Genomic DNA, 26,100 nt, shown 5'->3' with positions numbered 1-26,100 from the left:
GGCTATATGAACAACGTTTGGCTGGTTGTTCATCCAGGTAGGGACCCGGACTCATAGGGACCTCAGAACTGATGCAATTACGACCTCTGCTGGCTGATTGATGGCGTCTGCACAGAGTAGAGGAATTATGCTGATCAGGGTGTGGCTGTCCATGCACAAGGCTGATCTGCATATAAAACTCGCCTCGTGAAGGTGAAAAAATGCAGTCGGCTGCTGCTGACGTGCCGGAGGGGACGTGTGTCAGTTTGCTCTCCTCAATCAGGGACGGGGATAAGCACCAGTAGAGAGGAAAATTGGGCATGCTAAAATAAATCGTGAGAAAAAGGGAGAAAATGCATAAATCTTTGTTCCCATCCACTTTTAAACATCTTCCATCAGATTCTCCAGACTTTATTCTTGTCAAGGAAGAAGTCTGCCTGTTGTTCCTCAAGTGCTAGTGTTCCTCAGCCCATTGGTTTGAAGAATCCGATTATGCAATCACTGTCTTCCTAGATCATCTTAATAATCTTCCTTCTAAATTCCGACATTAGAATCCTCTCTACCTAGGCAGCTGCTTAGGTAGGCAGTGGGCAGCAAGGCAAAATCTTGTGGAAAGCCCGCTTAAAAGAGGCAATATTGATAAAGCTGAGAAGAGGAGGCCTTCATATTAATGCCCATGGTTTTGGAATTGAATGTCCAACAAGTTTGTGGTCAGGTTTTCTTTACTGTATAATTTTAGTTATACAGTGCAGTCATACTGCTGACTGCACACCACAGGCAAAGCGCTGACTTTTAAAAACTAAGGCTGTTGGTTGTTAATTTTGGAGATTGATTAATTAAACAGAATTATGGTTCCTTATAGCACTTCTTCTAATTCTTTCCCCTTTATTGCTAACCTTTCTCTCAGTTCAGACCTTCTCGTGGTGTCATTGTGATTCTGTGTGTTGTTGCATTTTGTTAATTCAGTGTTACTGGTCCACTGACTCATGATATACAGGCAGCAGCTGCAAAATATTTGGCTATGTTTCATAATTCAGAAACAAGGCAGTATTTTTGGCATTGATGCATCCCTCCCCCCAACATCCTGGTTATTACTATGAACAGTTAAAGTCAAAACTGTTTATTGTATGTTTTATTAAAAAAATACTATTTAATGGGTTCACAATATACACTGATCAGCCATAACATTAAAACCACCTCCTTGTTTCTATACTCACTGTCCATTTTATCAGCTCCACTTACCGTATAGGAGTACTTTGTAATTCTACTATTACTGACTGTAGTCCATCTGTTTCTCTACATACTTTTTTAACCTCCTTTTACTCTGTTCTTTAATGGTCAGGACCCCCACAGAGCAGGTATTATTTGGGTGGTGGATCATTCTCAGCACTGCAGTGGCACTGACATGGTGGTGGTGTGTTAGTGTGTGTTGTGCTGGTATGAGTGGATCAGACACAGCAGCGCTGCTGGAGTTTTTAAATACAGTGTCCACTCACTGTCCACTCTATTAGACACTCCTACCTAGTCGGTCCACCTTGTAGATGTAAAGTCGGAGACGATCGCTCATCTGTTGCTGCTGTTTGAGTTGGTCATCTTCTAGACCTTCAGCAGTGGTCACAGGACGCTGCCCACGGGGCGCTGTTGGCTGGATGTTTTTGGTTGGTGGACTATTCTCAGTCCAGCAGGGACAGTGAGGTGTTTTGTGGGGGTTTTTTTCCTCACTTTTTCCCCCCAATTTTTCTCCCCATTCTAGTTGTGTCCAATTACCCTGATTGCGTCCTCTATACTGGTTCGACCCTTCACCGCTGACTGAGGACGCCTCTCAACTGACTTTGCGCCCCCACCGGTACGCAATCAGTACAGACTGCATTTTTCACCTGCACGAGTCGAGTTCATACACTAATGGACACTGTTGTACAGAGGGTCACACCCCCATCAGCATTATTTCTCAGCCCTGTGCAGGCGCCATCAGTCAGCCAGCAGGGGCCACAGTTGTACCAGTTATGAGAACCTATGATCCGACTCGCTACCCTCTAACCCTGAACAACAGTCAATCGTTGTTCATACTGCCGCCCAACCCAGTCAGAGAGGTAGAGTCGAGATTCGATGCGATGCATTCAGAACCCCAACTCTGGTGCACTAGCGTACTTTTACTGCTGCTTAAAAAATGCTGTTTAAAAACTCCATCAGCCGCTGCTGTGTCTTATCCACTCATACCAGCACAACACACACTAACACACCACCACCATGTCATTGTCACTGCAGTGCTGAGAATGATCACCCAAATAATAGCTGCTCTGTAGTGGTCCCGTGGGGGGTCCTGACCTTTGAAGAACAGCATGAAAGAAGGCTAACAAAGCATGTAGAGAAACAGATGGACTACAAAGTGCTTCTATATGGTAAGTGGAGCTGATAAAATGGACAGTGAATGTAGAAACAAAAAGGTGATTTTAATGTTATGGCTGATCTGTGTACACACAGCAACTTAAATTATTCATTTGGGAGCATAAAAAGCTCCATAATGTCATTTGCGTTCATCCTTACTAGTGATTGAATGACTATAGATTCTGACTTCTCTGTGCCATATAAATACGCCTAGTTTGACTGTGTCTATTAGATTAAGCCACAAGCATGACAATGAGGAAGTCTTGGAAACGTTGAACAGTTCTCAGAATGCTGACCATAGATTTTTGCAAGTCAGAAATGTGGAGCCATTTCTAACAATTGTAGAGAAGTACACGTGTCAGGGTCTGGAAGAAAATCCAGTTTGTCTCTTTATAACCAGAGGAGGTTTGTCTGGATGGTCAGATGTAATCCAATAACTAACAGAAAACAGACCACCACTAATTAGCAGCTATTAGAACACAAGTCTAGACTGCACAGTCCAGTGGGCTTTGGATCACCTCAGGTTTCAATGCTGCAGTGCCCCTACTTCAGAATTTACCCCATTAAGCTTATAGAAGACACATATCTATATTTTATAGAAAGCCGCAAAGGGTTGCCAACTCTGTATTAATTTATTTTGTTTTGGAATAGGATGTCCAACAATCAGGTCAGCTGTCCACATACTTTTGGCTATAAGTCTAATGGATAGCGGCTATAAGTCTAATGGATAGCAGCTAGACAGGCTGGGAGTGACTCAATAAAGGTCCTGGTAGGTTGTCACATGTATCTGGAGCTCTGCTGACTGCAGTGCACCCCACAGCTGCTGGAGGGTGCATCGGGAAGGATCCATAGAGCGATCACGACAATCCAGGTGGTCCCACAGATGCTCAATTGAGTTCAAGTCTGGGGAGTTAGAGGGCCAGGGTAGTACTTGGAAGTCTAGGTCATGCTCTTCCAACCAATGTTGGTCATTTCTAACCGTGTAACATGTCACATTGTCTTGCTGGAAGATCCCATCCGGCCCAGGGAAGACAATTTTACCCATGGTACATTTACCCATAACGGCAACGAGGGATGTGTGTGCAGACAGCCTATTGCACACCTTATATACCCACCAAGCCAGGTCACGAAACATGACTTCCTTCATGAGCTACGTGCTGCCACCGCCGAAAGTAAGAAGTGGCCATAATAATGTGACTTGACTCTGTGAGTGGGCTAAATAATTTAAAAATATACAGTCGACCCTTGACTTATGAACTTAATTGGTTCCAAAGGGCTGTTCTTAAGTCAAAATGTGCATATGTTAAACCTATTTTTCTCATAAGAAATAATGTAAATAGAATTAATCCATGCCAGACCTCCCAAACCACCCCCTTACCTAACCCTTCTTATGTCTTAAATATAGTATATTGTCCCTTAAATCTTAAATTATAGAATAGACATTCCTGTAATGAACAATAATAAACAAAAATACACAGTAGTACTGTCCATAAAACACATACATCACATTTCATACACCATAATACACCATCACATACACCACAATACATTTCCTTTTTTTATTAAATGTATCTACCAGAAACAACAATAACTCATATTTCTCTATTATTTCCTTCTTTATTTGTGTTGTATTTTGTAGGTGTAATTGCACGAAAGAATACTTTACTGAGCCGAATTCCTTCTTCTCTCTCACTCACTGTCCCCTCTGTCTGATACACAGTGACAGCTACTGGCAGGAGTAATTATACAACAACAAATGTAACGTTTCTCAGCTCTGTGCTTCCTCTGCACCTTATTTGGGGACATTTTAATATTGAAAACACCGGAAAAACACTGTCCGCTGTGCGAATGTTCTCTCACTGTATATATACAGAGAGAAAGACGCTCGGAGTCAACTTGTTCGTGACGTCACGTGTTTCACGAATTTCGGTTCGTAATCCGAAATTTGTTCGTACGTTAAGTTGAAAAATGTCGTTCTTAACCCGAAATGTTCGTATGGTAAACCGTTCGTAACTCAAGGGTCGACTGTATATAATAAACGTAATAGGGCATTGGTAGCCTAACTGATAAGGCTGCTGGTCTAAGCCTTGCCACTGACAAGATGCCACAGCTCGGCCCTTAACTCTCAGTTACTTGTGTTGTATTCAGTCACCAAGCAAGCCATCTGCTAAAGGCCATAAATGTTTGTAATGACTAAATTCGATCTAATGTACCTCACACGGAAATAATCTGGTGTACCGGGAAGACAGGAGCATGTGGGTATTTTTATGGCTCATGCTTGTTTTTTATGCTTCTGCTAATACAGGAAATGGTCCTGACTTGTTGCATTGTGTGTTTCTGTTTTCCTGCAGTACATGGGCTGTGTGGAGGTGCTGCAGTCAATGAGAGCACTGGACTTCAACACCAGAACTCAGGTTACCAGGTAACACTCATTCTCATACACTCTTCTGGAAGGCGTTCTGCTCTTTGCATGTTTATCTGTGTGCACTCTTGATACGGTGAAGAGAAAGAAAGACTCGAGTGCTTGATTAAATATTAATCTCTCTCACTCATGTGCTGCTCCTTTCATGTTGTGGTCGGTGATGGAGGGAGAGGCAGTGTGACGGTGGAGAGGCGGTGGTTAAATGTGTGTCGGTTTGATGTGCTTGAATACATTTTCCCTCTTTGTAAATGCTATGTGGACGCTGGAGCTTGATGGACATTCTGTTCCAGAATTACAGGCATTAATATAAAGTTGACAGGGTGTTCAGTGGGGTTGAGGTCAGGACTCTTATCAGACCACTTCAACAATTACATCTTTATAGACCTCACGTTGTGCACAGTGGCATAGTCGATCTGGAACCTTCCACAAACAGTTGGCAAAAAGTTGAAAGCATATCATTCATTTATATACTTGATTCTACAGTGGTCCTAATGGGTGTGGCTAAAACACTAGAACAATTAATAACGAAGGGTGTCCACATACTTTTGACCATATAGTGTGAGGGTATATAGCTGAACATTCTTTAAAAGGTGGCTACCATTAATGACCCATCCACCCATTAAAGTCCCATTAAATTTTACAGGGTGTTCAGTGAGGTTGAGGTCAGGACTCTTATCAGACCACTGCAACAACCACATCTTTATAGACCTCGCGTTGAGCACAGTAGCATAGTGCCCAATCTGGAACCTGAAAAGAACCTTCCACAAACAAGCATATCATTCCTTTTATATACTTCATTTAACACTAGAACAAAATAATAAGGAAGGGTGTCCATATACTTTTGACTAGAGATGGACCGATCAGGGTTTTTGGCACCGATTCCGATCTCCGATCTCCTTTCAGGGACATCGGCCGATAGCCGATTCCGATCGGGGGGGGATTAGCAGTAAATAAACTTAAAAAGAGCCTCACAGTAAAGATAAACCGGAGCCGTGTGTGTGCGTGCGTGTGTGTGTGTGTGTTTGTGCCTTTAGAAGAGACGCTTTGTTCACAGTATTGCTATAAGTGATTAATTGATTCATGAGTTAATTCGTTTTTATGTGAAGCGTAAGTTTCTCTTCTCAGTTATCTCTCCGTGTTTACTGTTATTAATTAATGTCGTGGTTTTAAATAAACACCAGCTACTACAGAACATTTTGTGTGCCTCTCTTACATTAAAAAGCTTAATTAAAAAGCTTAATTAAACTGCTATTACCACAGATCTGTAACCGAGTCAGACTCGTTCCGTCTAAGGAGCTAAAAGTTTTCTAAAAGTTCAGCAGATGATCCTGAACTAACGAATTTGGTAATGAATAAACTTTTGCCTCGGATTGGCTCTGTAACGTCTTCTGTTCTCATCTACATCACAAGTAAGAACCGCTCACGATTTACCAAAGTGAACCAGGAGTTTATATAACGTGCTGATAGAATCGACTCAGATGTGACCGGGTTGAATGATCTTTTTAAAGTAAATATTACAATCAGCAAAATTACATCGTAAGAGCTTTCACGATGGTTTCTGTACGATGGTTGATGAATGGTGATGTGATGGTTGGTGCTTCGTAGCTCAAAGTCTGGATCAATCCACTGAGCTGTTAACTTAACATGGTCTTTATATATCACATGATCGGATCGGCTACTTTTAGGAAATATCGCCGATCGCCGATAGCATATTTTGATTAAAAATCGGCCGATACCGATTCGTAGCCGATCGATCGTCCCATCTCTACTTTTGACCATATATTATGAGGGTGTATAGCTTAACATTCTTAAAAAGGTGGCTACCATTAATGATCCATCCACCCATTAGTGGGCAGCACAGTGGCTCGGTGGGTAGCACTGTCGCCTCACAGCAAGAGGGTCCTGAGTTTGATTTCCAGGTGGAGCGGGTTTTCCGAGGTGGTTTCTGTGTGGAGCTTGCATGTTCTACCTGTGTCTGTGTGGGTTTCTTCTTGGTGCTCCGGTTTCCTCCCACAGTCCAACGACATGCAGTCAGGTTAATTGGAGAAACAAAATTGTCCATGATTTTGTGTAACGAGTAACGAGTGTGTAAACCATGACGTTAAAATTCCTATAAAATAAATAAATCCACCCATTAGATAGGCAACCAAAAATACAATTTACAGACACCTGGGCGGTGCAATGGTATAACGCGCTAGCCCACCAAGGGCACTTTATTATAATAATAATAATTTCAACTTATGTAGCACCTTTCACAGTACCCAAGGATGCTTTACATAGGAATCATAATCACAAACAAGATCAAACAGAAACGGAAGAAGACGAGTGAAAGTGCTGAGTAAACAAGAACGTTTTTAGAAGAGATTTAAACTCGGAGAGAGAGGAAGAGAGACGAAGAGGGAGAGGAAGAGAATCCCACAGTGTAGGGGCAGCAACACTAAATGATCTACCACCCATGGTGGTCAACCTAAACCTTGGAGCAACCAGGAGACCAGCATCAGATAACCTTAACCTGCGAGAAGAGACATAGCGGTGTAGAAGATTAGCCAGATACAAGGGAGCCAGACCATGAAGTGCCTTAAAAGTGAGCAGTAAAATTTTGTATTGAATACACTTATTGACTGGGAGCCAATGGAGTCGTTCTAATACCAGGCTGATATCGGGCAGCAGCATTCTGAACAATCTGCAGGGGTCAGAGGGACTTTGAGGGAAGCCCATAGAGGAGAGAACTGCAGTAGTCTAGTTTAGAAGTAACAAAGGCATGTACCAGGGTCTCAGCAGCTTGAGAGGACAGAACTTGACAGAACGCCAGTGAACTTATATGTGGCTCAAGTGACAGGAGGGGGTCAAACGGAACCCCAAGATTACGGGCCTTGGAAGAAGACTTAACAGGGATACCAGCAATAGAGAGGGATGTGTTAGTGAGAGAAGAGACAACGGATTTAGAGCCAGTTATGGGCATTCAGTAGGAAAAAATTTGCATGCAGCCATGAGTTTAAATCATGGATGCACTTGAAGAAGGATGGGGGTGAAAATGGGCCAGATGGTTTAAAGTTTAGATAAACCTGGGTGTCGTCTGCATAACAGTGAAAATTACTTTACACTTTACAGAAATTACTTTCTTGACACTTCATTGACACTTCAATACAGTCAACATAGCATGTTCCTCCTATAAGTAAAGGACTCTGTAAGTCCACCTATGTCAGGTAAAAAGAAAGTGGCCAGCAGCTGCACATATTGGAGGAAGGAATCTTGGCCTAACGGCTCCAGCTGCACATGCCATGGGGAATCGGACATGAGAAATTGATCCTCAATTATGTAATAATGTATTTTAATTGCGGGGCAGTATAGGGCTGAGTCCATGTGTAGAAGTCAGTTGATTTTTAGAGGCGTGTCCATATACTGGACTGCAAGCATGTGAAGTTAATTGCAAGGTGAATCAGAATCACTTTATTTCTCCAGGTATGTTACACATACAAGGAATTTGCTTTGGTAATACACACAGTAATACACACAATAGTCCACATAGTAGTACAAACAATACACATAATAGTACAGATAATTACACATGTATGACATGTAACATAGAACATATTTAACAGACCCGACAGCACACGGACTGTTAACCAGTATTTACCAACATTTGCCCAAGAGAACAACTTTGATTAAAAAGTGTTACAGCTCTGGGGAAAAAGCTGTTAGCGTATCTGGATGTGTTTGTTTTTATTGTCCTGAGTCTTCTGCCAGATGGAAGAGTTTGAAAAAGGTGATGTCCAGGATGAGAGGGGTCTGCAGTAATTTTGCCGGCACGCTTCAGCACTCTGCTGTTGTAGATGTCCTGAAGCGTCGGCAGACTACATCCAATGATCCTCTCCGCTGTCCTGATTATACGCTGGAGTTTGGCTCGTTCATGTGATGTTGAGGAACCAAACCAAATGGTGATGGATGATGTAAGGATGGACTCTATTATTGCTGTGTAGAACTGGATCAGCAGACTCTGTGGCAGGTTGAATTTCCTCAGCTGTCTCAGGAAGAACATTCTCTGCTGAGCCCTCCAACAGATCCCTTAAAAACCTCCAACAGAAATGATTGAGAGAAGCAAAAAGAGGCATTTTAATGGCATCAGGATTGCTTGCTGCCAGTTACTCTTATTATGGAAGTCTCTGGAATCTTTGTGGTTTAGTTCTATACAATTACAGTGTTGTTGGTATGGTGATCAGACTCCAAACAAATCAGACTGCCAGGACTGCGGTTATTGCAGGCTGCGATTTTAGGTTTTCAGAATGTTCAGTGACAAAGTTTTATAACTTATTTGAGGGATTTAAAGCTCTCGAAAGCACACAAACTAAATGCCTGGGTTTTCGTTACTCAATTACACTCCATCTGTTACATACCGCAGCTTTAAAAAACACACGCATTGTGGACGAGGACTGCAAATCACAGCTTTTTCTTACCTTCAAGCAGATACAAGTAACAAAAACATCTAAATATGATTCAGCAACGGCTTATTAGGATTTTAACGTCATGTTTTACACTTTGGTTACATTCATGACAGGACAGGTAGTTACAGGTTACACAAGGTTCATCAGTTCAATGTCCAACACTGTCATGGACAATTTCCAGTCCAATCCCCAGTTCACCTAACTTACATGTCTTTGGATTATGGGAGGTAATTAAAGCTTCAGAAGGAAACCCTAACAGACACAGGGATAACATGGAAACTCCACACAGAAAAAACTGAACTGCTACACCTGGGAATTAAACCCAGGACCTTCTTGCTGTGAGGTGGCAGTGCTACCCACTGAGCCACTGTGCCACCTGTTTACTTTGTATGAAAACTAAAAACAAGAGATCATGTATTTCTGCATTTAACTGTTTTTCTTTTAACTGTGTGTGTGTGTGTTTAGTTCCTTACATTTACAGCATTAACTGACACCTTTTTCCAAACAACTTACTGTTGTAAGCAATTATAGTGCAAGCAAGTGAGGTATAAAGGCCTTGCTTAGGGGCCCAAAAGTGGTGACTTGGTATTGGTGGGGCTTGAACCAGCAACCTTCTAATTGCTAGTCCAGTACCTTAACCGCTGAACCACCTCCTTAATAGCTGACTAAACGATTTCAGTTGTTGGGATGTTCACTTGAAGACATGGTCATCTATTGATCACTTACATGTTCATTATGGATTTAATTATTCAGCAGGTTTTCACAGGACCCAACCTCTCCCTCTCTCTCTCTTTCTCTTTCTGAGTAATGGTGATTGTTTTAGCACTAAGATTTTGAAACAGCCGATTGAGCAACCAAATCTGTGGAAGTTGTGTTATGCCAAGTAACTACACGACTTTCCAAGTTGCTCAGGTCGCTGTACAGTTCACACTACACGACTGGATCTCTTGCAATCGGGAGGAACGATCTATCACCGGGAGGAATTGCAGATGAGTCTATCTGGTCTCCCAAACTACAATTTGTCATGAAAACACACTTGAGAAGTGACCCGGGGTTTAATGATACCATGTCCAAAAACGCACACCAACAATAAGCGAGCGATCAGAGTTGTTTATGTGCTGATGTGCAGCGTAAAGTCAAGTAGGAAAAATAAATGAATCCGAGTGAATTTGGCTACACGACCAGCAGGGATTGTCTGTTCTGTAGTGAGTTGGAGGTTAATAAATACTTTTTGCAATGCAGCGTGGGTATTATGGTTTGGCGCAGACAATAAGATCACAAATACTGTAAAGCTTGTGTGTGTGCTGATGTATTCTGATAGAAATCATATTACATCCCTGTCCCACGTTTTTACAACCCCAGTCAGACAGAGTCGCTCAGCGAGCCGCTCGGATCGAGTTGTTTAACAGTTCACACATACAGTGGTGTTCAAAAAAATAGCAGTCCAACACCATTAACTTGATAAATCACTGTTTTTAGTAGAAGTGATATTTCTACATAGCAAATAATTCACTTGAAAGTGTAGTAGAGTAATGAAAACAAAACAAACCCAACAATTAGGACATGCATCCCACTCATTCTGAGTAATTGAAGCATTGATTGAAAGGGGTTTGTTCAAAATAATAGCAGTGAGGAGTTCAATTGGTGAAGTCATTCATTCTGCAGAAGAATGGGTGTCAATTTTGGCCCTTATTTAATGTAGGAGGGTGGCAAATGTTGCACAGGTTGGTCATAGCTCATTTCCTTTTGAAATATTGGGTAAAATGGATTGTTTCAGACATTGTTCTGATGAACAGCGTACTTTGATTAAAAAGTTGATTGTAGAGGGAAAAAACATACAGAGAAGTGCAGCAAATTATTGGCTGCTCAGCTAAAATGCCTTAAAGTGACAACCAAAACCTGAAACGCAGAAGGAAGCGTGGAACTACTGTTCGAATGGATCAGAGAATAGCCAGAATGGCAAAGGCTCAGCCAATGATCACCACCAGAAAGATCAAGGAACATCTGAAGTTACCAGTAAGTACAGAAGATGATTAAGTGAAGCCAATTTACCAGCAAGAACTCCTGCAAAATCCCGTTGTTAAGATAAAGACATGTCCTGAATGGGTTACAATTTGCCAAGGAACACATTGACTGGTCCAAAGAGAAATGGCTCAACATTTGTGGACTGATGAAAGCAAAATTGTTCTTTTTGGGTCTAGTGGCCGTAGACAGTATGTCAAACGACCCTCGAGCACTGAATTCAAGCCACAGTACACTGTGAAGACAGTAAAGCATGGTGGTACAAAATGATGATATGGAATGTTTTTTGTACCATGGTGTTATGCCTATTTATCACATACGAGGGATCATGGATCAGTTTAAATATATCAGAATACTTGAGGAGATCATGTTGCCCTATATGTCGAAGAAGAAATGTCCTTAAAATGGGTGTTTCAACATGACAATGACTTAAAACATCTTGGTTACAGACAAACAAGATTAAGGTAATAGAGTGACCAGCCCAATCCCCTGACCTCAATCCCATAGAGAACTTGTGGGCTGACGTCTGAAACACGTTTTTTTTTTTAGGCAAAACCCAAAAATGCAGAAGAACTGTGGAATGTAGTGTAATCATCCTGGACTGGAATACCTGTTCAGAGGTGCCAGAAGTTGGTCGACTCCATGCAACACAGATCTCGGAAACAATTGTTATGCCACTGAATATTAGTTCAGTAATTTAAAGTAAAGTGAAACCTCAAATATTTTTTCATGTTATAGATACATTTTTTAAGTTTTTAAAGAAAAATGCTGGCACTGCTATTTTTTTGAACAGCCTAATATTCATTTTTCTTAATTTTCTGTAAAGGATTAATACAAACTGGCTAAATGTTGTTAATGTTTTGATTTAGAATTGAAAGTGTAGTATTTTCAGTGCGTTTGCATTTATGGAAATAAAAGTTATTATAATGATTTTGTGCTTTATTCACTTTTTTTAAGTCACTGCTATTTTTTTGAACACTACTGTAGCTATCAAGAGCCGAGTTTCGAGCCCCAAGCAAATGCCGAGTTGTCGCCGAGCTGCCACGTCTAGCGCCAAAAAATCATGTAGTGTGAACTAGGCATAAGCAAAGTCAAAAGTTTCCATGCCATTAAAACAAGCTTTTGTCGCTGGTTCATCCTTACAGCCCATGTGCCGCTGCTATGCCGTAATGTGCGCACCTATTCAGAGTCTCATCCTCATCTTCTTTTCACAGAGTGAACTACTAATCAAGGGCATTTGTCAGAAAATGAATTCGGTGCATACAGGACAAAGATTAAAGTGTACACTTTTGTAACAATCTCTCTCAAATCTCCAAATTCTCCGCATGTTCTGCTCCTTTATTTCTGAAAGAAATCAATGTCAGCTATTTGAATCAGCAATTTTATAGCTTTATGTGTATCATTATTTACAATAAAAGCAAATTTCTCCTTGTAAGGGCACGAAATGTGAAGCTTAAAAAACAGCATGATTGCTATCTGTCTGACGATTCGATCAGCACACAAATGCTTTTATTTATGACATTTATTTTGTCTTTCAGAGAGGCCATATCAGTAGTGTGTGAGGCAGTACCAGGTGCCAAAGGAGCTCAGCGCAGGAGAAAGGTATTTTTCACCAACGCACACCCAGCACTCAAGCAGCCAAACAACAAACACTTTAGATCACTCTCACACATGCACCTGGAAGGTAGGGTTTAGTGGAAATGCTACGCAGACCTAAAGCCCTGAGTAGGTTGACGCAGAAATTTAAAAGCGTACATCCTACTTTACTGATAATTACTAGCCGCACTCATGCAGTTCATTATATATATACAGTATATATATATATATTTAGCATAGTCAAATTATCTTCCGCTGCTGGGAATCCCCGATTAAAATTTTTTTTTAATTTTATTTTTTGATGAAGGTGGGTATATGAAGGAGGGTCCATTGCTGCTTACGCCTCCTCCGACCCGTGTGCAGCTTTTAACGAGACCCATTTCCACCCATGCACAGGTGCTTCTATTTGTCAGTCAGGGTCCTTACACCCCTTCCACATATATCGGTCATCCCTCCCCGCTAGATGGCGCCCAGCCGACCGGTGGCAGCACCGAGTTTCGAACCGAGGAGTTCAGGATCTCGGCACTGGTGTGCTAGCGGAATATCCCGCTGCGCCACCTGGGCGCCAGTTCATTATTTTTATATATTTTTTTTATCCCAATCTAATTTTATTCAACGGGTGGCACGGTGGCTAAGTGGGTAGCACTGTCGCCTCACAACAAGAAGGTCCTGGGTTCGATCCCCAGGCGGGGCGGTTCGGGTCCTTTCTGTGCGGAGTTTGCATGGGTTTCCTCCGGGAGCGCCGGTTTCCTCCCACAGTCCAAGAACATGCAGGCAGGTTAATTGGAGACACTGAATAGCCCCATAGGTGAATGTGTGTGTGTGTGTGTGTATGTTTGTATGTGTGTCTGCCCTGCGATGGACTGGCGCCCCGTCCAGGGTGTTACTGTGTGCCTTGCGCCCATTGAAAAGCTTTGAACAGCCAGCAGAGTCGTAATTGCAGCAGTAATGAGGAATCCTTTGAGTCCTCCTATCCGCCAGACCATCCACTATTTAGTACATATAAATATCTATACAGAAAGATAAATCACTTATGTAAGAAAGGACATGTTATGGGTTGCCACATTTTTGAAGATTCCCCTCCCGCTACATTTGGAAGCTTCTAGTTAATGATCAGTCATGAATATGCAATTATAGAATGACTAAGGAACGTGAGTGAAACATCAGTCTATTATACTTGCCCTTAAGTACTTGTGCCACCACCCTGATTGGGCTCTAGACAGTCAAAATTACCCAGTATGAGGATGGGAAGGCTGGTGAGGCCAGTGACTTTACAGTGCTAGTTTGCCGTCCTCCTCTGCCAGAATGGATGTCTTACACAGAGCAAAGGTTTGTGTAGGTGAATTGACATGTCTTATTATTCAAAAAAGCAAAAAAAAGAGTAAGGTTATGTAATGGTGGGATTCAGTGAGAATAGATACGTAAAGCAACAAACGCTGTATGTTCAGATTTAACTCGGCTTAGAAAGGTTCGAGAAGTGAAACGACCAAAAACACTTTTCGTTTGCTGTTTATTTGTATAAACTCTAGCTAAGAAGGTCGGTATAGTCTGGTGTATAGAGTGTACAGCACTGCTGAAACAACGTGTGTGCGCACGTCCATTCGCATCCGTCCACTTCAGCGTCTCCACAACATCATTTCATCCCAGCGCCTCTAGTAGCGCCTCTCTTCCCACACACACACACACACACACACACACACACACACACACTGCTTCTGTCTATCCGACTGCAATCTATTACCGACTCTCTGTGACTCGGTTATGTTTTCACTTCTGTCTGGAGTTTATTTTCAGGACTGCGTGTGTGTGTGTGTGTGTGTGTGTATAGAGCTGCCGCCTACATTTTTGTGGTGTTTGGATGCAAGGGGGTCAGTTTTGCACAGTGTCTGAAAGAATTGGCAGAATGTGATCCGGACACATGTCTGGAACTGTTTTCTGTGCCCGTCTTTATTATTTATCTCCTTATTTAGATCCTTATTATATAAATAGAATCAAAATATAAAGAAAAGAAACTACTAACAGACTGAAAAATAATATTCATCATGACCTAAATGGTACAAATATGTGTTAAACATGCAGCGGTAAAAACACACGCTAGCACCGGAGCTGGGATCTCGAATACATCGTATCGAATCTCAGCTCTGCCATCCAGCTGGGCCGTGCGGCCACATGAACAACGATTGGCCTGTTGTTCATATAGGGTCGTAATATGCCGGCCAGGGTCTCCTCGTAACTGATGCAACTACGGCCTCTGCTGGCTGATTGATGGCACCTGCACAAATCTCAGCTCTGCTACCGGTAGGCTGGGCGCCTACATGGACAACGATTGGCTTGTAGTTCAAGGGGGCAGGTGTCAGAGAAGACTGATGCAATTAAGACCTCTGCTCGCTGATGGATGGCGCCTGCACAGAGACAAGGGATAATATGGGATCAGGATTTGTCTCTCTGCACACAATGCTGATCCACATATGAACTTGTCTCATGCAAGTGAAAAGATGCAGTCGGCTACTGTACACGTGTCGGAGGGGGCGTGTGTACGTGGCTCTGCTCAGTCAGAGTGAAGGTCAGTATCAGTAGAAGGGAAGCGTAATGCAATCGGGTAATTGGATACAACTAGATTGGGAGGAAAATTTGAAAAAATGCAAAACACATCTAAATATGTAAAACATCTAAATAAATAAAATAAATTCTCTCCTGTCATCTCTATGTACCTCTCGTAAATCTTGATTTTATGATTTTGTGACATTTATGTAGTCTACAAAGAAATTGTGTAGTAATTGTGAGTTACAGTATTTTAAGCATTACTCTGTATGATGATCATTATGTCTCTGTCTCTCTCTCTCTCTCTCTCTCTCTCTCTCTCTCTCTCTCTCTGTCTTTAGCCCACATCTCGTTCTCTTTCCTCTATCTTGGGGAAGAGTAATCTCCGGTTCGCTGGAATGACAATCAACCTCACCGTCTCGACTAACAGCCTAAACCTCATGGCAGCCGACTGCAAACAGGTCAGACATCAGCTGGAGAAAGTCACAACGATTATGTTTACGTGCACACTAATAATCTGTATGAACTCCATGAATACAGGAATGTAATCCACACACACTACCCGGGTTTCCACCCAGTGATCTGGTTATTCAGCTGATGTGCTTTTTTGTGCATTCTGATTGCTATCGCTTCTCTGCAACTGTGCATGTGTGAAGAAACAACACTTCTATCAAAGGTCTTTAAAACAGGGCACTAGAAAGTAATATTGGACTGATTCAGAAGACTGCTGCGCTTTTACATTTAACATTTAAACAACAGAGATGTTTAAGAGGGGACTCGATACAAACTAAGAACCTTGAGATAATTATGCTTTTAATATGGATTACAGAATCAGCACGTAACTTGCTCAGAAATAATCATTATACTATGTGAGTGTTAAAAGGTGTTATTAACACCACTTCAGTGTTAACAGTTGTATTAACACTGGCTTTAACAGATTGTAATTTAAAGTTGCGTAATTCTCAATAATTCTCACAATTCTCAGAATGCTTCAACTAGCTGTCTCTAACACAGTTTATCAAATCAAAGTTTATTTGTCACATACACATAGTCATACACAGTACAACTGGCAGTGAAATGCTTGTGTGACTGCTCGGCCACATTAGTACAGACAAAAATGGACAAAATATATATTTATATTAAAATAGAAATGTTTTAAAATGTGTATATACACTGATCAGCCATAACATTCAAACCACCTCCTTGTTTCTACACTCACTGTCCATTTTATCAGCTCCATTTACCATATAGAAGCACTTTGTAGTTCTACAATTACTGACTGTAGTCCATCTGTTTCTCTACATACTTTTTTAACCTGCTTTCACCCTGTTCTTTAATTGTCAGGACCACTACAGAGCAGGTATTATTTAGGTGGTGGATCATTCTCAGCACTGCAGTGACACTGACATGGTGGTGGTGTGTTAGTGTGTGTTGTGCTGGTATGAGTGGATCAGACATGGCAGCTCCACGCACTGTCCACTCTATTAGACACTCCTACCTAGTTGGTCCACCTTGTAGATGTAAAGTCAGAGACGATCGCTCATCTGTTGCTGCTGTTTGAGTTGGTCATCTTCTAGACCTTCAGTAGTGGTCACAGGACTCTGCCTACGGGGTGCTGCTGGATATATTTTTGGTTGGTGGACTATTCTCAGTCCAACAGGGACAGTGAGGTGTTTAAAAACTACATCAGCATTGCTGTGTCTGATCCACTCATACCAGCACAACACACACTAACACACCACCACCATGTCAGTCACTGCAGTGCTGAGAATGACCCACCACCCAAATAATACCTACTCTGTAGTGGTCCTGGGAGAGTCCTGACCATTGAAGAACAGCATGAAAGGGGGCTAACAAAGCATACATGGACCACAGGCAGTAATTGTAGAACTACAAAGTGCTTCTATATGGTAAGTGGAGCTGATAAAATAGACAGTAAGTGTAGAAACAAGGACATATACGTATGTATACTGCTTGGTGCTGTTTCCGAACTAGGCTGTGATATTCCCTGTTATATTGTTTTCAGTGGTGCAGGTAAAATTTTATTTGTTCTTCTTGTCATTTGCATAATTCTTAATATTTCTTACATCATTTTTATTACTTCATTGTTTTATTTTATTACTAAACTGTGTTAGAGCCAGCTAGTTGTATTTGTGTCATTACTATTCCACCCCAACATCCAGACTCTGCCAAAGTCACTGTCTGGATTGCAGGCAGAACAGACAGTATATACAAGATGCTGCACTGAGCACTCTCACCTGGCACATGGGCATCTAGAGAGGGGAGGGTACCCCCGGATTTGCTAACACTGTAAATTACCTCTATAAAAGTACCTCAAAGAATGAAGAAAACAAGCAGTTCCACACATAATTGATGGACTATTCAACCAAATCAAAGCACACACTCTTATCAAGTTGGTATCACTGGTAGTACTTATGTAGAGCCATTATCGTAGTGCAAACCTGAAACATGAATAAATCAATAAGACGATGTTTGACGTTGAACTAGAACCGATGAATCATGTGTAACCTGGCTACCTGTCCTCTCATAAATGTAAATCCTAATAAACAAACAAACAAAAAGAATTCATTTCTAGCTACTGATATTAGCATTTTATAATTTTTAATCAAAACCACAATCATAAGTACCATCGATATACGTTGATGAGCCAAAACATTAAGACCAGACCCAAAAATGCACATAACAAGAGAGACACAGTCTCACAGCAAGAAGAGTTCGATTCCCAGGTGGAGTGGTCCTGGTCCTTTCTGTGTGGAGTTTGCATGTTCTTCACGTGTCTGTGTGGGTTTCGTCCGGGAGCTCCGGTTTCCTAACACAGTCCGAAGACATGTAAGTAAGGGAAATTGGAGATGACTGTGTTAGACATTGAAGACTTGAACTGATGAATCTTGTGTAACCACTGATTACCTGTCCTGTCATGAATATGCCCTTGAGCAAGGCCCTTAACCCTCAATCGCTCAAGCTGTACTGTAAGTTGCTTTGGATAAAAGCGTCTGCTAAATGCTGAAAATGTAAATGAATATGACCTAAGTGTGTAAAACATAACTTTAAAATCCTTATAAATAAATAAATGCACAAACGTTACAAAATAAGCATCGTGATGTACATGTGACAATCAGGAATATATTTAATGTCGGCCTGATGATAGTTAATTGTAGTTCATATGTTGAATGCAGCAGATATGATCAGCATAAAGACCTGAGTGCTCACAGACAGTCATAGTGGCTACCCATCGACAGGTCCAAAGAGGAACAAGCCACGAACCGCTGACAGGTTGTTGACTGGCCATGATTTATTGAAGCCAGATTACATGATGGCAGTGGCATCTGGTACGGACCAACAGAGGGGCAAGTGTAGCTCAAATTGCAGATTATTTTAATCCTGGTGGTGAGGTGAATGTGTCAACACAATGCATCACAGCATTCTGTGTAAAGGCCTGTGTAGTTGCGTGGCAAAATCTGGTTTTAGTGGCATCTAGCAAATTCACATTAATGTTTTAATGGCTCTGGCACATTTAAATAATTTGATTGCACAGAGATGGCATCTGATTGTAGGTTTGGAGAATTGGTGCCCCCAAAATATTACAATCACATGAAGTTCTTTAACTGTGACGCTTTTTTTTTTTTTTTTTTTTTTTTTTTTACAGCTTTGATGTTTTTAAAATTCTTTGTCATTGCTTTAATAATAAGTATGGACATTTTTCAGCAATGTGTACATTTTTAACCATTGCCTTATTTATAAATATATATCTAATTTACCCCATAGAGAATTTGTCATTTGTCGGCTTATTATTTATGCACCAGTAAAACAGGGAGCTGTGGATAAACACTTACGTTATTTAAACAATTAGGGGAACTAAATACCTTACAATATAAATGGAAACATCTTCATAATAGGGATCTATTGTTTTTTACAAGATTGCTCTAGATGGCCAAAAGTATCTGGACACCTGACCAAGAGTTTGTTGGATATCCCATTTCAAAAGCATAGGCATTAGGGATGTAATGATTCACCACAATACAGTTAATAACCGATTCAAAAATTCCACGATTCAAATCGATTTGACATGTAAAATGAATCGATATTCACTTTAAACAGCAGAGGGCACTGGCGCTATACACCTCGCCTTGTTGACGTCACTGGCGCTATACGCCTGGTTGCCAAATTCGGGGTTTTTCAGCTAAATTGGGCTTAATTCAAAATTGTTTTGCATAGTTTGTACCTACCTTAGAAAAAAAGGCGTTCATTATTTAGATAAATAAAAGATAATCACAAATACAGTATTTTATTTTATTTTTTAAGAGAAATAATAAAAGGAAACTAAAAGGAAAGGTCATAATTTGTCTTCAATTTCAGTTAAAAAAAATTGGTAAAAAATCGTATCGTGAACCCAATTGTATCGTTACAATAGGCATTAATATGAAGTTCGATTTACCATTATGGCTTTAACAGTCTCCACTCATCATGGAATGTTTTCTGCAGGATTTGGGTGTTTGTCTGTGGGAACTGTTTCCTTTTAAGCATTTGTGGCCGCTCAGGTGGCACAGCGGTAAAACACACGCTAGCACACCGGAGCTGGGATCTCGAATACATCGTATCGAATCTCAGCTCTGCCATCCGGCTGTGCTGAGCGGCCACATGAACAACGATTGGCCTTTTGTTCATATAGGGGTGGGGTAGTAGTAAGCCGGATAGGGTCTCCTCGTCACTGATGCAACTATGACATCTGCTGGCTGATTGATGGCGCCTGCACAGGAGTGTCCGTACACAGGGCTGATCCACATTAGCACTCGCCTTGTGCAGGTGAAAAAATGCATACGGCTGCTGCTCACGTGTCAGAGGGGACTTGAGTTAGCTTCGTTCTCCTCAGATCAGAGCGGGGATTAGCATCAGTGGAGAGGAAACATGATGCAATCGGTCAATTGGACGTGCTAAATGTCGGGAGAAAAGGGGAGAAAATGCATAAACAAAATTTAAAAAAAAACTAAACATTTTCAAGCAGTTGTTCAACGAGGATTAGTGGGTGCTGGGCATGCCAACGATGTTCATTTAGCAGACGCTTTTATCCAAAGCGACTTACAGTATTGTGACAGTATACTGTCCAAGCAATTGAGGGTTAAGGGCCTTGCTCAAGAGCCCAACAGTGGCAACCTGGCATTGGTGGGACTTGAACCAACGACCTTTCGATTACTAGTCCTGCACTTTACCTCCTAGGCTTCCTGAGCTCATGTAGGATTGGTCAGTTTTCCATTCAGGTCACTGCAACCCCGAAGAAAAAAGTTCAGCAGTGTGAAAGCTGACGATGGGCAGTGCCCCATTTCCTGCCATGCTGCATTCCTGTAAACCGATGAAACAGATCCATACTGTCTGCTATTTTAAATCACACACTCACCACATACCCATCGTGTCCTTTTTTGTTTATTAATACTCGGTTTCACCTCTCATTTTTTTGTACGTGTCCATCTCTCCATTTGTCTGTTCATCTTTTTGTCTCCCTGCAGACTATCGCCAACCATCACATGCAGTCCATCTCTTTTGCATCAGGAGGAGATCCAGTGAGTCCCACATTCCTGAGTCTTGTCTCTTATCTTTCTGTTACCTTCTGTTAAGAGTTTGTTTTCTCTTTTTTGTACCTGAGTCATCCCACTGTCCTGTCCTGAAGTTAGATTTTATAGCATCATATTTTCTCCTCCACCTGTAAAAATTATGTAGACTGCCTCTAGTACCTAGGAGACGCTTCTTTTCCTCTTTGGTTTTGTGTTCTGGATTATTTGACTTTCTTAAATCTGTCTTCTCAATCTGTCTTCCCCCCTTTCTTTAGGATACTGCGGAATATGTAGCCTACGTTGCCAAGGACCCAGTCAACCAGAGAGGTAACACCAGATGGCTGATTCTAAACTGTTTTAATAATAAAATACCATGTCACTTGCATTTCACAAGAAGCTTTGTAATTAGAAAAAGGAATGAAAACTGTCGACCATTAAAAAACACATATTTATCTTCAAACTCATCATCAATGGTGGAGCCAGCTACATGATGGAGCTGGTACGACTTTACAGAGTCCTTTACAGAACTTCTGCCAGATCAGTAGTAGAGCAAAGTGGCACATCCTATCTGAGATCTTTGCATGGGTGTTTGAGGGTTAAGATCAAAGATTTGACAAGACCTGGAATGCTGATTCATCTGACCACAATACACGTTTCCACTGTGTGATGGTCCATCGTAGATGCCTCTGAGCCCAGAGAAGTCGACGCTGCTTCTGGACATGGTTAACATAAGGCTTCTTTTTTGCACAGTAAAGTTTTAAGTGGCATTTGTGCATGTAACTCTGTATTGTAGTGCTTGACAAAGGTTTGCCAAAGTAATCCCTCACCCATGTGGTTAAATCAGCTATTGTTGAGTGGCGGTTCTTGATGCAGTGCCGTCTGAGGGATCGAAGATCACAGGCTTTCAGCTTAAGCTTGCACCCTTGGTTTTGACGCACTAAAATTCCTCCCGATTCCTTGAATTGTTTAATGATATTATGCACTGTAGAGGGAGAAATATGCAAATCCCTTCCAATCTTTCTTTGAGGTACATTGTTTTTAAACATTTTAATAATTTCCTCACACATTTGTTGACAAACTGGAGATCCTCTGATCATCTTTGCTCATCAAAGACTCAGCCTGGATGCTGCTTTTGTACCAAACCATGATTACAATCACCTGTTGACATCACTTGTTTGGAATCACGTCATTATTTAGTTTTTTCACCTCATTACTAGTCCTAAATTGCCCCCGTCCCAACTTTTTTTGGAATGTGTTGCAGGCCAGAAATGCAGGAATGAACGTTTATTAATAAATGAAATGAAGTTGAGCAGACAAAACATGAAATACCTCAGGTTCAAACTGTTTGTAATCCAATTAAAGTCAAAGTAAATGTAAGGAACACTGCATTTTTTTTCATTTGCATTTCCCCACTGTCCCAACTTTTTCTGATTTTGGGTTGTAAGATCTGTTTTGCACAACGTTAACAATAATTCCTCACTAATCAGTCCTGACCATGTTGCCTGTCTTTGGCTGAAAACCATCACCATAACAAGATGCTACCACCACCATATTTCACAATGAAGATGTTGATTACCTTGATTTTCCCTCACAAGCTGTGGGATCTCAGTAAACCGCAAAGTGAGTCTTTACTTCCAGCTGGGGGGGTGTATTAGAATTTTTCCAGTTGTGTCTGGATTACCAAAATTCATTAGAAAGTGAGTAGAAAAATGGCAGGGCAAAACCACAACTTTTTTAGAGGATTGTTAAGGCTTGTCTCACTTTTGCCAAAACACCTTGATAAACACTGTTGTTCTGTTAAGTAATTAGTCAAGAGATGTGGGTCCTGTTACATCTGGTGTAAAGATACCACAGCATTTTTCAATAAGTACCTCATATCAGTCAAACACGGTGGTGGTCGAGTGATTGCATCAGGGCCTGGGTGACATGCTGTAATTGACGGAACCATGAATTTTGCTCTCTACCAGGAAATCTTAAAAGGAGAATGTCTGTTTGTTTATGAAGAAAAAGCACAAGTGCAAGTTCACCAGTAAATAGTTTAAAAGAAACAAAACTGGGCCGCACGGTGGCTCGGTGGGTAGCCCTGTTGCCTCACAGCAAGAAGGTCCTGGGTTCGATTACCAGGTGGAGCGGTCCGGGTTCTTTCTGTGGAGTTTGTATGTTCTCCCTGTGTCTGTGTGGGTTTCTTCCCACAGTCCAAAGACATGCAAGTGAGGTGAATTGGAGATACACAATTGTCCATGACTGTGTGACATTAAAAACTTGGAACTGACGAATCTTGTGTAACTGTAACTACCGTTCCTGTCATGAATGTAACCAAAGTGTAAAACATGACGTTAAAATCCTAATAAATAAATAAAAGAAACAAAACTTTAGATGAACCTTAAACAGACAGTTTATGCTTGAAAGCTGTCCACTGGGGCTAAAAAATCACGTTGTTTAATTTTTAGCTTTATTTTTTTAGCTGACGTCAGTGTCTTCTCTTCTTGCTCTATGTTGTTGCAATCAGTTATGTTTAAGCGTATGTTGTTATCTACCACCAAGCCTTCTAATCTTGTCTTGTACTGTCTTCCTGTCTCCTAGCATGTCACATCCTGGAGTGCTCCGAGGGTTTGGCGCAGGAGGTGATTAGCACCATCGGTCAAGCCTTTGAGCTGCGATTCAAGCAGTATCTGAAGAACCCACCTAAACTCGTCACCCCACCTGACAGGTGTGTTGTGGGTTTAACATTTCCATATGTTCCTAAGGTGATGGTACAGTGCCTTGCAAAAGTATTCAGCCCCCTTGAACTTTTCAACCTTTTGCCACATTTCAGGCTTTAAACATAAAGATATGAAATTGTAATTTTTTGTGAAGAATCAACAAGTGGGACACAATCGTGAAGTGGAACGAAATTTATTGGATATTTTAAACTTTTTTTAGAAATAAAAAACTGAAAAGTGGGGCGTGCAATATTATTCAGCCCCCTTGCGTTAATACTTTGTAGCGCCACCTTTTGCTGCGATTACAGCTGCAAGTCGCTTGGGGTATGTCTCTATTAGTTTTGCACATCGAGATTCTGAAATGTTTGCCCATTCTTCCTTGCAAAACAGCTCGAGCTCAGTGAGGTTGGATGGAGAGCGTTTGTGAACAGCAGTTTTCAGCTCTTTCCACAGATTCTCGATGGGATTCAGGTCTGGACTTTGACTTGGCCACTTTCACCTGGATAAGTTTATTTGTGAACCATTCCATTGTAGATTTTGCTTTATGTTTTGGATCATTGTCTTGTTGGAAGATAAATCACCGTCCCAGTCTCAGGTCTTTTGCAGACTGCAACAGGTTTTCTTCCAGAATGGTCCTGTATTTGGCTCCATCCATCTTCCCATCAATTTTAACCATCTTCCCTGTCCCTGCTGAAGAAAAGCAGGCCCAAACCATGATGCTGCCACCACCATGTTTGACAGTGGGGATGGTGTGTTCAGGGTGATGAGCTGTGTTGCTTTTATGCCAAACATAACGTTTTGCGTTGTGGCCAAAAAGTTCGATTTTGGTTTCATCTGACCAGAGCACCTTCTTCCACATGCTTGGTGTGTCTCCCAGGTGACTTTTTATAGATATCTTTGAGAAATGGCTTTCTTCTTGCCACTCTTCCATAAAGGCCAGATTTGTGCAGTGTACGACTGATTGTTGTCCTATGGACAGATTCTCCCACCTCAGCTGTAGATCTCTGCAGTTCATTCAGAGTGATCATGGGCCTCTTGGCTGCATCTCTGATCAGTCTTCTCCTTGTTTGAGCTGAAAGTTTAGAGGGACGGCCGGGTCTTGGTAGATTTGCAGTGGTCTGATACTCCCTTCATTTCAATATGATCGCTTGCACAGTGCTCCTTGAGATGTTTAAAGCTTGGGAAATCTTTTTGTATCCAAATTCGGCTTTTAACTTCTCCACAACAGTATCTCGGACCTGCCTGGTGTGTTCCTTGGTCTTCATGATGCTCTCTGCGCTTTAAACAGAACTCTGAGACTATCACAGAGCAGGTGCATTTATACGGAGACTTGATTACACACAGGTGGATTCTATTTATCACCATCAGTCATTTAGGTCAACATTGGATCATTCAGAGATCCTCACTGAACTTCTGGAGTGAGTTTGCTGCACTGAAAGTAAAGGGGCTGAATAATATTGCACGCCCCACTTTTCAGGTTTTTATTTCTAAAAAAAGTTTAAAATATCCAATAAATTTCGTTCCACTTCACAATTGTGTCGCACTTGTTATTGATTCTTCACAAAAAATTATAATTTCATATCTTTATGTTTAAAGCCTGAAATGTGGCAAAAGGTTGAAAAGTTCAAGGGGGCTGAATACTTTTGCAAGGCACTGTATATGGGTGTGCTTGCAGTTCCTTATTCCTCTCGTCAGCTTTTATATATGTAAGCTGTAACTATTTATTATCAATGCTGGCCTTGGAGAGCTGCAAGCTAGCAGAAGTAATATGCAGCACTGAAAGAAGCAGCAGCGGTTTTAGACCGTATGACGGCAGATTTGCACAAGTGTGTACAGAGAACCATGCTACTCTTTCTGTATTTTTCTGTATTTTTTGTTCCAGCATCTAGACCAGACAATAGGAGTTGCTGTTACAGCGACAGGAAAGTGATTGCCCGTCTGGCCTCCCCTTTCTCAGATGTTGAGCGCCTGGTTTGGCACCACTGGCTTGCAATGTTGGGCTAGGGTTTTTTCCTCCCAATTTAGTCATATTTAGTTACCCGATTGCATTTCGCTTCCTCTCTACTAATGTTGACCTCCACTCCTGACCGAGGAGAGCCGTGACTAACACATGCCCCCTTTGACACGTGTGCAATAGCCGACTGCATCTTTTCACTTGCACAAGGCAGGTTCATATGATTCATGCATTGATCTCCACTATCCCCATCTTAGTGCAGGCACCATCAGTCAGCCTATTTTAAAGCGCTTTTAAAGAATTTGAGGAAGACCGATGACTGAGTTGTATCAGCGTCAGGGTATAAGTGTATACGACTAATGTGACCGTGCAATAGGAAGCCGGGGGTGGGTGGGGAAGGTTCTGAGAATGTTGTTATTATTACTATTATTATTACTGCTGTTTAAAAAAGCAGTTGTTATTTTTATCTGATGAGCCAGCACCCACAAAA

General features: G+C 41.5%; 1 protein-coding gene across 3 annotated transcripts in view; it reads left to right on the top strand.

The window, feature by feature from the left end:
• shc1 (SHC (Src homology 2 domain containing) transforming protein 1) overlaps nt 1-26,100 on the top strand; it is an 89,139-nt gene that overhangs the window by 52,054 nt on the left and 10,985 nt on the right. For 2 of the 3 annotated variants that reach the window (XM_062992789.1, XM_062992787.1), the window contains 6 exons: nt 4,716-4,786; nt 12,789-12,852; nt 15,729-15,848; nt 20,910-20,963; nt 21,230-21,281; nt 23,538-23,664. In XM_062992789.1, the coding sequence (XP_062848859.1) occupies nt 4,716-4,786; nt 12,789-12,852; nt 15,729-15,848; nt 20,910-20,963; nt 21,230-21,281; nt 23,538-23,664 (488 nt within the window). The remainder of the gene's footprint in view (nt 1-4,715; nt 4,787-12,788; nt 12,853-15,728; nt 15,849-20,909; nt 20,964-21,229; nt 21,282-23,537; nt 23,665-26,100) is intronic. The other variant, XM_062992788.1, reaches the window with a different exon arrangement.

This window comes from Trichomycterus rosablanca, chromosome 3 (assembly GCF_030014385.1).
Source record: "Trichomycterus rosablanca isolate fTriRos1 chromosome 3, fTriRos1.hap1, whole genome shotgun sequence".
Taxonomy (NCBI): Eukaryota; Metazoa; Chordata; class Actinopteri; order Siluriformes; family Trichomycteridae; genus Trichomycterus; species Trichomycterus rosablanca.
This window is presented reverse-complemented; position numbering and strand designations above follow the sequence as displayed.